The sequence below is a fragment of the Passer montanus genome, unplaced genomic scaffold, assembly GCF_014805655.1.
Source record: "Passer montanus isolate IOZ18808 unplaced genomic scaffold, ASM1480565v1 scaffold14, whole genome shotgun sequence".
Classification (NCBI taxonomy): domain Eukaryota; kingdom Metazoa; phylum Chordata; class Aves; order Passeriformes; family Passeridae; genus Passer; species Passer montanus.
This window is the reverse complement of record NW_024360941.1, coordinates 6,153,924-6,170,757: the sequence shown is the minus strand read 5'-3', so window position 1 is coordinate 6,170,757 and position 16,834 is coordinate 6,153,924. Positions and strand designations below refer to the sequence as shown.

At 35.0% G+C, this 16,834-nt stretch overlaps 1 protein-coding gene across 3 annotated transcripts in view; it reads left to right on the top strand.

Moving 5' to 3' along the window:
- Positions 1-16,834, top strand: part of SPOCK3 (SPARC (osteonectin), cwcv and kazal like domains proteoglycan 3) — a 159,923-nt gene that overhangs the window by 85,172 nt on the left and 57,917 nt on the right. For all 3 annotated transcript variants that reach the window (XM_039700300.1, XM_039700301.1, XM_039700299.1), the window contains one exon: positions 14,807-14,933. In XM_039700300.1, coding sequence (XP_039556234.1) covers positions 14,807-14,933 — 127 coding nt within the window. The remainder of the gene's footprint in view (positions 1-14,806; positions 14,934-16,834) is intronic.

Sequence of the window (16,834 nt, the reverse complement as noted above, 5' to 3'; positions counted from 1 at the left end):
GAGACTGCTGAACTGGTTCACAGCACCTACGGATCTGTGGTACCATCCAAAGTTATCATCTTGGAGGATATGTATTCATCAATACATAACTTTTTTACTGTGATTTAAAATTATTTAATTCTTTGTGGTTTTGATCATGACTGTGTATGAGACATAATTTTTCTGTTCTGCTTTCTAATTATTATGCTTTCTTTCTTAACTGTAGATTATTTAAGTTCAGAGTCTAAAATAACAAGTGTTGTAAAATATAACCTTTTGAATCTTAGAAATAATGCCTCTGGGAAAGATGTTTCATAGAGAAATTTACCTATGTGGGCTTTTTCTTGTCAGAGAGTTTCATATGTGTCAACATTTAAGATAATTATTGTAATTTAGGGATTACTTCACTCCTTGATCAGCTGAAGATCTGGGCACCTAAATGTTTCTGAAAACATTTGCACTTCTTGAAAAATAAATTCCCCTTGCCTTTGCCTTCACCATTTGCATATTTATTACCAATGAATGTTTATAGTACAAAGATTTGCATACTTACGAAAGCTGATTTGAAATTTGGATCCCTAAATTCAACACAAATTATGTTCCAAGCTCTTTCTGTTGGTCTTCTTTCTAAAGATAACCCTGGACATCATCTCCTCATTAACCCCAAGGTTAAAGGTAGAAGCAAATAAGAGAAAAGATTGTCTGAGAGGAGATTTAAGCTGGGGAGTTGGGTGATAAACATAAGACTACAGGAAAGTGATATCCTGATGTTATCAGCAATTGATTTTGCATATTTGGAGTATGCTGCTAGTCTCTAAAAGGTATGAAGGTACAGCCGAGATCCTCTGGATGATCTTAGGTATCATTAAACAAACATACATGTTGGGTAGTAGGAAGTGAGGGCTTGCTATTCCCTTATTCACTATTACAGCGAACACTGGAGATCTTTATATTGTTGATCTTTCTATCCATACAGTTCTTCCACAGAGAACTCTCAATAGTAACACTTCTAGGGTAACTTCAGCTTTTTTTTTACACATTTGAGATGTCTAGAAAACTGAATTTCTTCCATACTCTAGGTGTACACTGCTATCTAGAAGTTATTTGACATCAAATAACCATTTACTTCAAAGTAACCCTGGAGGTTTTTTACCAACACTGCAATGTTTTTGTCATGCTCTAATTCACCTCTCCTATCTTCAAATTGGAAAACAAGGTAATTTCTGATAGGATCAGTAATTGTTTATATATTCAACTGAAAAGCAAACACAGAGGGTCATTATGAAGAACTTGTGAAACTTATGCAGATGCAGTAGTTATAAAAATAAACAAAAGAATGGAAATTTGTAAGGAATAGAGAAGAAGATAGTCTGTAAATGTTAAGAAATCTTTTTGAGTAAGGTCTCACAATTTATTTAAGAGTCCTGTTATCATGGCCACTTTGATAAATGACACATACCAGAAACAAACACTTCTGAGCTGTTGAAAATAGGATCAAAGACCTAAAGAGACGTCTGGAGGAAGACACTGGAAAATGGACACTATGACATGATTTTATTTCTGTAATCATTGCTCACTTACTTTAATTTACTCTCATAATGAAGGAAAGGGGAGAGTACATGAGGCAGCAGATTCCAAACAGATTTTAAGAACCTGTTTAATTTTGAAAGACACTACTGCCACAGAGCTCTTGGTCCACATTGTGGTTAAAAGGAAGTTTGAGAAATGTGTATGTGAAGAGCTAGAGCAATGCTCTAAGCCAGCATGCAGGTAAGACAGTTAATTTTTCTGGCATGTGACAAACCTGTTTTTCACAATAGAGTTGTAAGTTTTGCTTCTGGTCACTTTACTCCTGAGTTCCTTTTAGCTGTTCCTTTTAGCTGATTCTTTCCAGCTTCCCTACTGCTTTCAACAAGGAGGTTCTGTGTTTGATCAGCAGACTGAATACAAGTCCAATTAGAGTCCACAATTTACTGTCTTACCAAAGTAATTTAGATATCAAAAGACACAGTTATATATGCCTGAACCTATATAGACTGAAATAAAAGTAAATGTTGAGCTAAATTATTAAATAGGGAAAGAAAAATGCCACTGGAAAAAGTACGCTGTCTGCTCTCAGGATTTTTAAAATGAAAAATAATTCCTTCTTTTCTGCAAACAGATGCTTTCCCAAGAAAATGATGCTTTTTTTTTTTGTTGCCCCACAGTGGGGGCAGAAAATATCTATTTCCATTTTTCATCTCTCAATAGATTATTTTTTTCTTCTTCCGTATAACCGCAGCATATTTATCACTCTTACTGCATTGAGATTTTGGGATTTCAAAGGTGAATTTGTGGTTGGTCTTCTAAAGCAAAGTATTTGGAAGCATGTTCAGCCATGAGGCAGAGTGGTGGATATTTTGTTTTGTGGAGTCAAGACTTTGAAGATGAAATTAGGCAGCTGAATCAGGATCACTACTGTGTTATGGTATGCAGAGCACCAGGGATCTCCAGCTGAGGCACCAGCAAGGGCCCCAGTTGTATGAAAATGTAGACTCTTTAGGAGTAATGAAGCAAAGGAAAAGGTGAGGCTTTAGCCATCTGATTTTTCAGTTTTTCTGAACAGTTGGAAATAGTTTTTGAAATACTCAGAGTTTTCCAAATTTTGTGTGCTGCAGAACGAAGACATGAAAGTAGAGCCCTAAAAGCTGAACCACAATTCCCTTTGTGTTACCATCCCAGAAATACTGATTATTGCTGTTTTACCTTTTGTAACATGCTTTTGTTTATTTAAGAATTTGCCTTTTAGCATTTCTGTTGTAGTTTTGTTTACTGTTTTTCTCTCTCTTCAAATAACTCTTCTCCATTTTTCTATATTACTTTTCTTCATCATAGTACTTTGCGTTTTCACTTAGCATGGCTTATTATTTATGCAGTCATATCCAGGAAGAGATGCTTTATGGTGGCTTGAATAGAGAAAAAATAGATTTTCTATTATCCTGTAGGTACCATTTTATGGCACCTGCATTTGAGTAATTGAGGAAGGAAGAAAGGAAAAGTAAGGAAGAGTCTATACTGCTGATGTTTGTGAACATTTATAAAAAAGGAAAAGGATTAAAATTGGAACATTACTGGCTTCCTAATGGCAAAAAAAGAAGTTATTGTCAGTTGTGTGCCTATCAGATTATTTTATGGAATCAAGTTTCATTTGTTTTTTCTTACAGGCATAAGGGGAAATATAATGCAAACATAAATAATAAAAGAGAACTTCTGTCATACTAGGCTAAATAATGTGAAATAACATTACAGTAGTCAGTAAAACTACTTTTGGCAGTATTATTGACAATATTTTTTTCATTGATATTCTGGCACACATTTCATCATGGGTATGCCTGTTTTGTATTAAATTTCCATCTGTAAAATGATCTATTTATATGTGTGAATTATCAGACTAGAAAACCTCACACTTTAAATCTCTTTGATTTTCTTGCCTTGAGCAATAGCACAAATAATCTTCTGTGTTTTAAAAATACCTTCATTTATAGATGGCAATGAAAGTAGCAAAGTTTTGTTTTAAACTGTTTGGTTTATTTCCAATATAGCAATAACTGTACGTATCTCTGTTGGTTTCATATGTCTATGACAAAAGCGGATTAATAAGTAAAACAAACTATATATTATTTAAAATTTGAATATTTTCCTACTGTAAAAATCAGCACTTGCAATATATAAAAAAGCTAAATTGCTTCCTAATTGAGAAGGGAATGTTTCCCCCAGTGAGAGTCACTGTTGATGATCCTTGGATTTGATCAGAGGTAAAAGAGTATTACAAATTAAAACTAGCATTTAGGGAACGTCAGTATTGTTGCAAAATATGGTCAAGTTTTGAAGAACAAGGGCAAACACAAGCATATGCAGCCAAAATGGAGAGACTGTGCAGGTGTTGCTGTTTCTTTTAGTACATTTAGCTGGTGCAATGCTTTGTTGAATATTTTATCAGAGTTTTGCCCTTTTCTCCCATGAAGTTTATCTAAGCAGATTTTGATACTCATTCAGTGAATTTCTGCATATTTGGCAGTGTGGGTGACCACAGTATACAGACCATGTACTGTGAGTGTGTAATAGAAATGGTACTTGCTGATGGTTTGGACTTACTGTGTCATGCATGGACGTTATTGCCTAGGCAGGCTCTGCCCTGAGCTAGCTTTGTGAGATTTGAGGAGAAGCACTCCCAACCTGAACTTAGCCTTCAGTGGTAAGCAAGGAGAAAAAAGAAAAAGTTTTGTGTTCTTTCAATGTAAAAAAATATCAATAGAATAAGTTACTATATTGCAGCAGATGATCCTCCATGGCTAATTGTTTGACAACCCTTTGCTCTTTTATCATTTTACTATGCACTTGTTGCGATATGTTTTATCTGAGCAGACCTCTACACGATAAAAGCTTGTCAGCTCTATCTTCCCATTTTCTGATGTTATCAGACATAATTCATAAACTCAGAAGACATCATGCTGGCAGAAAAGATAATATCAAGCTGAAAAGCCTTTCTGTCTCTTTTCTGTTTGTTTTTTTTCTCCTTTCCTCTCCCTCTGCAGGAGTGAGAAAATCGGTGCTGATAGGTGCTCTTCCATCTAAGGAGCACTTGGAAGATTACAGTACAGTAAGCTGACAGTTGTCTACATGATCTAAAGGAACTCTCTCTTTCAGAGACATCCATAGCTATTAACCAGTGTCAGAATACAGAACTTTGATGAGGTACTGATTCACAGACATAGATATTCCTCTTGAAAACTGACGGACTGTAGAACAGCACTCTTTTAGCACCTGATTAATGCTACCATCTAAAAACATCACAGTATTTGTCAGAAGTGACCTAGAGTAACCACAATAGCAAAACTAGTTTGAGATAATAGTTCTTTAGTTTTAATATAAATACCATATAGATGGTACTTGTAATCCTGAGCATCATTGCATAACACAATTTTCTGTCTGTGTGTGTGCTGTGTCTTACAATCTGTAACCACAGACATGTTTATGCTTTTGAAGTTATTTTGGCTGTAGAATTAAGGGCAAAAAATCCTAGCACTAGAATTATCAAGCCAACTGGCCTATTTCAAGGCTTGTTCATAGAATGGTTTGGGTTGGAAAGAAGCTTGAAATCATGTAGTAAACCCCCCCTGCAATGGACAGGAACACCTTCCACTAGACCAGGTTCCATAAAGGCCCATCCAGCCTGGCCTTGGACACTTCCAGGGAAAGGCCATCCACAACTTCTCTAGGTAGCCTGTTCCAGTGCCTGAGGAATTTCTTTCTGTGCCTGATGTAAACCTAACTTCTTTCAGTATAAAGACATTACCACTTGTCCTATTCCTACATGCCCCTGTGTTGCTCCTCAGCACCAGGCAGTAGATAAAACATAGAGGTCTATTATGTCTATTTGTGACTTTCTTGTTTAGCAGAATTATTCTTGATTTACATAGAGTATTAGTCCACTTCAAAGTTGTTCGATTTAAATGGGTGTCCAGGGTAGGTAGAATTATCTTACACAGTGCCTGTAATATAGCAGTTTAAAGTAAAAAAATCCCACTTTTACTCTTTAAGCAAATGAGTTGTGCTACTTCTGGAGGAGGGGAGAACAGTAAATTAAACCTGGCAGGTTTAAGAAGCTGAGCTGTAGATGGTGGGTACAGCATCAACCACACAGATGGACAAACTGATGAATGAAGTACTGTACAATAAATTTGAAGCAGGGGTTGGGGAGCAGGGAAGTATCACTTGCTCCAAAGCTGTGCTAAAGAGCAAATAACATTTGTTAAAATGGATGGCTGCAAGGTTTTGTGCCATACTGTGAGCCACCCTGAGTAACTTCTGCAGTTAAGGGATATTCAGATCCCTGAACATGAATACTTTGAATGTATTCTTTGTAGAAGTGGCTTATTATTCCTCACAGGTGTAATGAGTAGCTCAGAACTGTTAAATGTAACCCAGAGAGACATATAGTTACTTAGGTCTCTCCTTAAATGTTTCAGTTTTGGTTCAAATTACGTTTCTTTAGTTACCTTCTATACACTCTTCAGAAAGAAAAAAAACCCAAACATATTCTTTTGAAATTGATCAATGACTGATACTTTCTACCTGTAATCCTACCTAAAGAGTTTAGTACAGAGAAGATAAATTTAAGTCATTGACAGAGCAGATATACATTAATAATATTAAGGGAAGAAAATGGAAATCCTTCTTTCAGATAGTGATTGATGTGATGCTTGTAAATGGGTTTTTCTTCCTTCTTTTCTGTCTTTATTTTTAAGCAGACACTGACTGATCCTGCATGAGGGAAGAAAGAGCTGCGAGTGTGGGCAGCAGGGGTGCAACTTGCATTTGCCAGGCAATGAGAAAGATAGATTGAATGGGAATCACTCTGCAGGGTTCTGAATCTGATGAGTGGAATATCAATTTGTTTTTATAGTGGTGAAAGAGCATTTTTGTGGCAGCCAGTGTTTTGAGCCAATAGGAAAAGTAGCTATTTTCTAGTGAAAATTATTCTGTAATTATGTTCAATGTAGGACAGTGCATGTTGTAGGAGTAGACATCCTCATAGTAATATTAATCAAAATATTGTTGCTATTTGTCTGCTTTGGGTTGTGGAAGTGATTATTAGTTATTTCACTGTTTTATTTATTTTTATTTGGTTTTTATGTTTAAATTATTTTAATTCACTGATTTTTTTATAAATCAGAAGTATTAAGATGCTCTCTAATGAAAACTGTGCCTTTAATTGTGCTATCAAATGCAGGTAGCAGAAAGCATCATATTATGCAACACAGATTCTGAATTAATAACTGAATTCTCTCTCAATAATAGATATATAATCATTGAAAAAGTTAAACCATTAACCTACCTTGCTCTTTTGCAATTGCTAAACGTGCTGATAGATAGGAACCCCATTTAAGTGATGATAATCAAATGGAATTATTACACTTTTCTTGCTACTAGGGAATTTTGGATTCCTGTTCAGCAAACTACTAACAGTTTAACATGTGACACCATACTCTGGTTCTTAAAATTATGTCTATTGACTAAAGAGAACTATTTGCCATCTTAAGAAAAGGTTTCTACTTTATTAAATAAAGTAGATATTAAAAAAAGGGATTACTTTTGCTTTTGTATTATCTGTTTTAGAAAACATTGAAAAATGTCTGCTTTCCTTTGAAACACAAGTTGATGTCTTTTTCAAGTAGAACTAATACCTAGTGAATATATTTATATTCAAAGATGTAAACTCTGCAAGGCCGAGTACACACACAAAATCTAAATAATGTTCTGTCTTTGCAAAGTAGAAAATGATAGGTTTGAAATGTGTTCAGTAATTCTTCTGGCTTTATAAAATGAAAGCAGTTCTGGGAAAAAGTAATAAATATCTAAGAAATTATTAAAACACTGCATTATTACAAGGTCAGGCACTTAGATTAGCATAAAAAGCACTTATGGAAGACATTTGCATATCTTGGTGATCAAAAGGTGAAGTCTGAGTTCATAAGTTAATATACACTGTTAAAAATCTTCCTAAAATAATACATAATTGCTTTACCAAACTAGGGGGTGTGTGTGTATGAATCTCAATTTCTTTTGTAATATTGCTTATATGTTATATCAACTAAAATGTGTATTAAATTTTTCGAGGTTTCAGTTCTAGAATGACTTAAAATTGTAAACATCCCATGTAGTCATTGAAGTTATTGAAATCTTTGCAACTTTATTTCCATCGGTTTGATTTGTGAAAAATTTAACTATTGATTATTAGTGAGATATGTCATAGAATGTATAAGATTTTATCAATTAAAAAAGTCTTTAAAAAATTTGTAACACTTAACTAACTTTGTAAATTAGGAGATCCTTAGTTTCTTACCATCTGTTGAATGAGTATATTCACTGAAAGGAGTCATATTTAGATCAATTCTTATATGAAGTACAGGAAGTCCTCTAAAAACTTGAATTGGGAAAAACAGTAGGCAACTTGATAAGCTTAAAAATTATGAAGTCAATTGTATTTTTTTTTATCTCTAATATATGAAAACAGTAGTAAAAGAAGCAAGCGTCTTTATCATTTAAATGATGATACATTTTCGTACAGTATCAAAATAATTGAAAGATCTTTCTCTGTAACTTTACTGTTCTCTAGCTCCTGCCTTGGAGCCCAAAATAACTATGCTGAAGAGCCAAATTAGACATCTGTGATAGGTGGATCATTCTGCCATGTGTGAACACCTGCTTCATCCAAGCTTTCCTTCCAGTTTGTGCTTTACTTGTGAAGCTGTTGTTGTAATCTTTGCTTTCTGGACCACTTTATTAAAGTAGTTTTTACAGGGCACAAAGGCTCTGTAGGCAGGATACATGCTACCTAAAACTATAAAATTATTTATTGCCCACTGGGCACAATATTTAGCTGGGGCTAATTTGCTGTTAGACTATAGTGACGATGTTCAGTGGGTTTTGCTGGCCAGACAGTTCAAGTATAACATTGACTTACATGACTCATTGAAATGGTCTGATCCTCAGTATTGTTTAAAGTTCTGTCTCTGTTTTTGCTTTTATGATTTTATAACTTTCATATTTGTGGCTTGTTTTCCCTCCACTCCTGACTGACCTTGTCCAACAATCTTAGTTCTGTCTGCAGTTTTACCTTTCTTACATTGCATGGTTCCACACTACTTAATTTCTGATACTTCTTCCTCACAATTTAGTACTTTCCTCAGTAGTGTGTGCCCAGGTTTTTCATCCAATCCGTATTAAAACCACAGTCCTTAGGAGGAAGGAAGGCTAATTCACTCAGCTGTGAGTTAACCTGGAAATACATGCCATTCTTCCCTATTCTCTCTGGTCTGAACTACAGATACTTGTGGGCTGATGGAGTGTGCTTTGCTGCTTCATTGACCAGCATGCCTAGATTTCTTAGAGACGGTGAGAATATGGTTTATGCTCAACTCTTACCTTTAGTGAGTGAGGTTTTGACAGCATCTGTAGCTTAAGTTTTGACAGCATCTGTAGCTCAGGACTTCCAAGTGGGATTTGTATAGTAGGTAGGAATAAAAGGCAAAACATTCACAGAAGTCATACTGCAAATGAAAGTGTGTGGTAAAAATGGTAAATAATAATTTAACAGTTTTATTATCTAGGTATTGTTTATGCAAATGTGCCTCATGTGTTTCTCTTGGTGTAATTTTATTGATCTGCTAATTTAAACAGGTATTGTGATAGAGTTATTACAGATGTTAAGGGTAAACTTGCATCTCTGTCTTTAGAAAAATCTGAGTGCATGGTTTCTGTGACAGAAAACGAGGTCTGTTATATACAGGATTGCTTTCCACTTCTCTGGAATTTGCTAAGCAAAATCTGCTTCAGCTATATGTATGTAATAATTTCTAGTTAACTATATAGGAAATGCATAGAACTCTGTCAGATCTGTTGTAAGCATATCCGTAAGTAATGTTGAACAGGAAATTCCACCTGAATGGGTACTGGTGAACTTGCAGATGACACCAAGCTGTGTGGTGCTGTTGACACTCCTCAAGGACAGGGTATGGGTACTGGTGAACTTGCAGATGACACCAAGCTGTTGACACTCCTCAAGGACAGGGCGCTATCCAGAGGGTCCTGGACTCCAGAAGTGGGCCCATGGGCATCTCGTGAGATTTAACAAGGTGCTCCACCTGGGTTGGGGTGACCCCAGATATCTAGGCAGGAAGATGGACAGATGGAGAGCAGCCCTGCCCAGAAGGATTTGGAGATGCTGGGCATGAGCTGGCAATATGCACTCTCAGCCCTGAAATCCAGCTGGATCTTGCGCTGCATCCAAAGCAGCATGTGGCCAGTGGTTGAGGGAGGTGATTCTCTTCCTCCACTCCGTTCTTGTCAGACCCCACATGGAGTGCTGCATCCATCCAGCATAAGAAGGATGTGGCTGGGATGGAACAGATTCAGAGGAGGGCTGCAAAGATACTCAGATGTCTGGAGCACCTCTCCAGCAGACACAGGCTGAGAGAGATAGGGGTTGTTCAGCCCAGAGAAGAGAAGGCTCTGGGGAGACCTTGTAGTACCTCCTAGAGGGGGCCTGCAAGGGCTCTGGAGAGGGACTTTCTGCAAGGGCATTTAGTGATGGGACTGAAAAATAGGTTTAGATTATTTTCTAGCAGAGAATTCTTCACTGTGAGGGTAATGAGGCACTGGAACAGGTTGCCTAGAGCAGTTGTGGATATCCCATCCCTAGCAATGTTCAAGGCGAGGCTGGATGGGGCTCTGAGCAACCTGGTGTAGGGTAAGGTGTGCCTGGCCATGGCAGGGGGATTGGAATACAATTATCTTTAAGGTTTGTTCTTTCAAACCTAAAACTTTCTATAATCCTATGATTTCTGTCTTGGGGTGCAGTCTTTGTATTTTTGTCTTATGAAAATAGTACACTTGCTAACTCATTCAGTCTACACTAAGATTGGTTCTCAATAAATACAAATGTCTTACTGACAATGTTAATTTGAAAATTGCTAAAAATGCTAAAATATATTTTATTTTGATTTCCACTTAATCTTACTAATATTTGTTCTATTTATCTCAGCTTTATTCAGTTGTTGTTAGTTTATTCAGATGGATTTTTCTTCTATTTGTTAGGAGTAGTGCAAAGTAAAGAAACAAGTGAAAATAATATACTCAAAAAGACTGGCAGTAATGAATTGAGAGGTTTTTGACATTTGAAAGAAACCTCTTAGTAGTATATTGACAACTATGGTTTTCTTCCAAGAGGATTCAACATGAAAAGGCAGCTTTGAAGGATATTCAGGCAACTCTAAAGAAAGCAATTTAGATTTTATGATACAAGTGGTTTTTCTGATTATGTTAATCTTACACAGCCTGATTGTGTCCCCCAAAGGCCATGGCAAAACATAATCAGGCAGACTCTCTAATTTGGGATAACTCTAAAATCTCCTACAGATGCAAATGTCGTTATCAGAGGAGAATTGCAGGAGTTCTTTCAAAGATCAGTTTTTAGTAACTCAGACTTTTTTCAACCAGTTTTGGAAAAATGTGTTTGAAGATTATAAAATATAGCTATAAAATACCATTTTTCACTTGAATTGGGCACTCATGCTTTATATAGATATTATTAAATAAGTCATGTTGCCAAAGTGTTGCTTGAAGCTAAATTTTAAATGGGTTACATTAAATATTCTCAAAGTATTTGCAGGCACAATCACTGTGTATACAGGAAGGTGAGTTTATGTATGCAAACAGGTACATAGGCTAGACTAATTGGGCAGATTGGCTAATTATGTTTCTAGGCAGGCATGCACAGTTTGGTGTATGCAAATTAATGCAATCAGAAGCATTGCTGGTAAATTAGGCCCATATATTTAATTTTACCCTTTAGGTGTCAACAATATCAGATAAGGTGGAGCTTCCATTCAGTAATAGTGATATTGTTATGAGACAGGTACCAAAGCCTTTTCTGGAAATTTTTGGTGGGAGAGGCTGACTTTCTCATGACATCATATATTTAATATGACAGCATACTAACAAATGCAAGAACATTTATAGTGATTGCAGTAGAATCACATAATTCAATGACAAAATTTATTAGCTGCAAGTTGCAGTGATCTGGGTAGTCTTCTTGAATATTGAATTATAATAAATACAAGGAACAAAAAAATGTTTATTAAAGTGAAATAAATGCCTTGTTTGCTATTTTTTTCCATCTCTTAACATTTTAAAATGTAAATATATATTGCTTTATTTATGTAGCTGACATAATTAATAACTAACTATATGTGTTATAGTTTTGTACCTAGTTCAGGATATTGTCGACATACATCAATGATCATATCTCAAGATAATTTTTATTATCACAGTAGTTTCTCAGTTATTTCCATGTCAATATATGTGTGACGTGATCATTGCCTAGCTGTAAAAAGCATAACTCCCAATACCTGGTTAAAAGGAATAGTCAACAGAAACAAATCTGATGTAATTAAATAATGACGAAAGGAAAAGTTTGAGTACACAAGTAAAGTGCATTATTCAAGTATTTTATGAAATGCATGTATCTACCATAACTAACATAAAAAATATTTTTAATTGACTGATTTGCCTGTCAGTGACTGGCAGTCAAAAATAGCTGTTCAGAAGCTTTGATAATACAGTCCACTCTCAGCATCATTGTACTAAAGCCTTAAATAGATATCCATACAAACCATTCCCATGACCAGGTCTCTGAATTGATACCTTCAAATTATCATTTTTTGTAATTTCTTTATCATTGTATCTTTCATTACAGTTTTTGAAAAATTCAGATCTATCTGTTTTTTACAGAAATATTATTAGTTATGTAGAAGCCAATTTTGGTAACAGTGATCTGCTGAAGGTCTCAGAGGAGTCCTGTGTAAAAGCGGAAATTTGACACTCTTCAGCTTAAATGAGTGCCCTGGGACAGTTTGCATTTAAAAGCCTAACAAAGCAGAGGTTAGTTGAGAAAGGTAGTTTATCTGACTATACAAAATATTTTGTGTTTTCTTCATACCTCTCTGCTCATCACAGAACTGCAATTTCTGCCTTCTGAGCTCGTTCTAGTTTCCATCGTCCTTGTGATACTTTGAGACACCTCTTTTCTTTTCCTTCAGGTGGTTTTACTTCTCTTCCTCTAAAAGGAGGGCTTTTTTCCTTTCTCTGTCTTTTCATGTCTTCATCAAGAGCATGCACAAGCGTGTATATATACTAAAACACTAAGCACCTCTAGTCCTTTCTTTGATTTATTTTAGGCATCCACACCAAGTCCCCTCTAGTGTTGCACAAATTCTGCTTCTAGTCTGTTTTTTGCTGATGTCTATGAACTTCTCTCTGTTGATGTCTGGAACTTCTCTAATTTATTTGTACAGCTTCTACAATTTACTTGTATTTTAAAGTTACTGTATCTCTGATAAACAGAAATTGCATAAGGTTGATAGTTGGGATGCTGGTCCTGTCAGTAGCCTCAGGCTACTGGGATGCTTCTGGATAATTGTGAGCTATAAAAGTAACAAGAAGTTAGAGAAAGATGCAGCCATCTGTATAATCTAATGATGCTGGAACTCATGTGAATGATTGGAAAGCTCTCAGTCAAGTGAAAGGAGCAGCAATAGTCTAATTATTCCTATGTATTGTACATAATCAAAGACACAGTTTATCTTTTTTTTTTTGCTATAATAGAAATTAGATGATTTTTGCTTTGTCTTCAAATTGTGCAACTCATCAGAAAGGATTGTTACTTCTTAATTAAGGTGGTATGTTCGAATTGTTTCCTTTTTAGTGCTTTCTGGTGGACATAAAAACTTCCTTTATTGATACTTTATTAATTATGCTACATAGAACTAATGCTATTTCTAGCTTTTTGAACAGTAACTGACACCTTCTGTGTACAGCATCTCAGCTTCCTGCTTACACTGTAAAAAAATCTGTTCAGTTCAAAATTTCATTACACAGCATAACCTGAAAGCAAACTTCTATGATTCCTGTATTTATTTTTTTTTTCTAAAAGGCCACATTTACAGCTAAAATTATTCACATAAACATTAGCATGGCTTGGAAATGGGCTTTTAGTTTTTGTCATCACTAGTTTACTGTTAGGTGTGTGCTTCTAGCCTTTTACTCTGCTCATTATAAAACCAGAGGATGAGGAGTTTATTTTCTCATGTTTCTTTTTATTACTCCAGACAAGTTCTTCTCAAACAATGATTCATTACTAAAAAAATAGTTCTTGATTATCTGTAGGTGAAAGAGTTGAAAGAGTTCTCTGAGAGTTGTGCTCCATGAAAGAATGTTTGCTTTGAGATTTTATAAGTTTGAATATTTGTGTGTGTCCTGATAAGTCATGGCTGATTCTAATGTAATCAATTTTTGGTTCCGAATTAAGATGCCAAGAAAAAAAAAATCACTATAAAAATCATGTGCTGTTGTTTATTTTTTTATTTATATGAAAGAAGTAACTTCTTCATATATTTTTAGGTCATAAAGGAGCTGTTTCATGATACAGTGGCTGCTTTCATAGTTGAAAAAAAGATTGGACTAATTAATGAATAAGAATTAATTGAAAGCTACAGAGAAAAAGCATGTCTGTCTGATGATGGCTGTATACCACAGACTGAAAACTATAAAAGTATTGTGAAGAAGCATCAGTAACTTGAGACTTTTATTCTGACCCAGCATTTTCCTAAATTGAAATAATCCATCCAGCTCTGTATATGTTTATATGAGGATACACATATATGATTGTGTAGATTGATTCTGTGCCCCAGTGGATTAATTTGTTTTTTCCCCTTTGGATTATATATTGAGTGTTGACTGAATTTTGCAAATTATAGACAGTGAAAGACAGTGTTCAAAGTGGGGCAAACAGTAGAACCACCTCCCTGTTTTTCTACAAGTATTTATGATACAGTTCTCTAAAACCTAAATGTTGCCTCATAAAATACCAGTATTGATACAATAGTTTTATTCATACTGTTTAATAACAAAAAGAGTGTCGTGTAGTTCCAACATCTTTCACTTATCAATAAATGTAACAGTCTCCAAAGCATCATCTTAATCATCTTTTTCTACTTGTATATCTTAGAAAATGAAATAATATGCAGGCATCAAGTATCAGTACAGTCAGTAAAGTACAAAGGCAAAAAAGTTTATGCCAAAGACACTGGCAGCCCTTTATGTAGAAGAAAAACTTTGTTTCAAATTATGTATGGCTTACTGTTTGTAAAGGCTCATTGAAATACCCTGAATATGTTCTGTTTTTAATACTGCTTATCAGAATTACATACTTTTTGTTTACTTACAGTATGAAAGAGGCTGGTTTAGGCCATAAACAGTGGAGGGGTGGTCCCATTTCATCAAACTGCAAGCAGTGTCCAGTAGTTTATACCAATCCTGTTTGTGGATCAGATGGTCACACATATTCTTCTCAGGTAAGAATTGAATAAAGAACTAAATTAATCTTTCATTGTTCCAGTCAATTCCAGCTCTTGGAAAATAAAATAATGTGTTGTAGCACAAACCAGTATTTATTTGTTTTGGCTAAAATACATGTCACAGAATGCAACCTACAAGAATTCTAGTATTTTGTATGATGTAAAAGCAAAATGGTAGCAAACCCTAAGCAGCCAAAATCGGCAGTACCTGGAGCAGCAGAGTGTAGTAGTGCTCCACAATGTAACAGAGCACACTGAATGCTCCGTGGTGTGACAAGACACCATGGCTGGGTTTTGAGTAACAAAAAAGGTGTTTGGATGTCCCCAGCTGGGGTTAGAGTAGGCATGTTAAATCAGATTTTGCAGTTGAGCACTGAAGGTGTGCTTCAGATTCCAGGCACTTAGACATAGATGTAATATACCAAAAAAAAAAAAAAAAAGCAATAATGTAAGGGATTTTTGGATATTGTTCCTTGCAACAGTGTATTATGAGTCTTAAGATTGTAGTCAAGTCTTCCTTTTCTAGTCCTTACCCTCCTGTCTTTTTTTTAAAATATATATCTAGAGATAAAATAATAATTTTAAAATGTTGCCATCAGTTTACCTAGTCTTGTTTGGATGAAATATTTTGTGCTGCTCCTGCTGAAGTCCAAAAATCCTGGGACTGCATTAATAGAGTACAGAGGTGAAATTGTGAGATGGAGGGACTTCATAATGCTGAAAACAGATTAATTTATTTAGCATCATTCATTAAAACTTTGAGCAGAAGAATGCTCAGCCAGTATTAACAACTGAGTTTTGTTTAATAGAAAAAATGTGGGCTCTCGATAAACCCATTTTTCTCAGCAACAGCACAGTAATTCAGTAGTGTGAAAGGAGCTACTGTATTCTATCTTACTGACACTGTGTTCTTACACTAACAAATTGTTTCATTAGGAGATAATATCCAGTGCTTCAAGAGAAGTGTAATAATAGATTAAAATGATGAAGATGTAAAAGCTCTGTGTTTGTTACTTATGAAGAAAAAATTCCATATCGTGTTTTAAACAAAGTACTTCAAGGATATTTCTTAATATCTGAAGATATTTAGAGTTTCCATAATTTTTTGTTTGTTTTTTACATAATCACAAATTAATCACATCTGAAGTTTACACATCTGTAGTCACAAACAAGAAAATACAAAAAAGAATTAGTTGCCAGGAGGGGCTGGGTGTTGGATTGAACCAAGTATCTTCTCCAAGGATATTTTAGTCTTGATAAAGTAAAAATATCAGATTGAACTAGTGCTTCCTAAACTCTGACAATACTTAGGCTTTTATCTTAACTCTTACATTAGAAAATGTTTTTCCTACTAACTTGAATATTTAATTATAGGGATTCGGTCTAGAACCCTAGTTTTCCTTTACAGAAAACAATTTAAAAATTTCTAATGCTTACACCAGCTTATCTGAGACCCTACAAATGAATTCTGGACTCCTTGCCACAGCTAAAAACTACTTCTTTTCATTGACACTATGACTTTAATTTAGGAATTTTAAAAGTATTCTGGTTTTCATTAACTGTAGTCTCTTTCCTATGTTTTTTATGAGCTAAAAGTGTGCTTCTTACTAGATATGAGGTGATGCTGTCATTTAGTATTTCCTTTGCATTGCCATTCAAATGTTCAGGCAGTCTTTAAGTCTCAAGTCCAGGCTGCACACAGATATAACACAGATGGTAACCTCTACAATTTTGCAATTTAAATAGATGAGGTAGATAACTTAATATAGTTAATACTGGATAAGCAACTTTTTTATTTTTTGAATACTGTATACTTCATTTATTGCAATCTCTCCCTATATTCTTCCTAATGTAATACAAAGATCACCCCACTTCAACCTCATTGTTTATTTCCTATT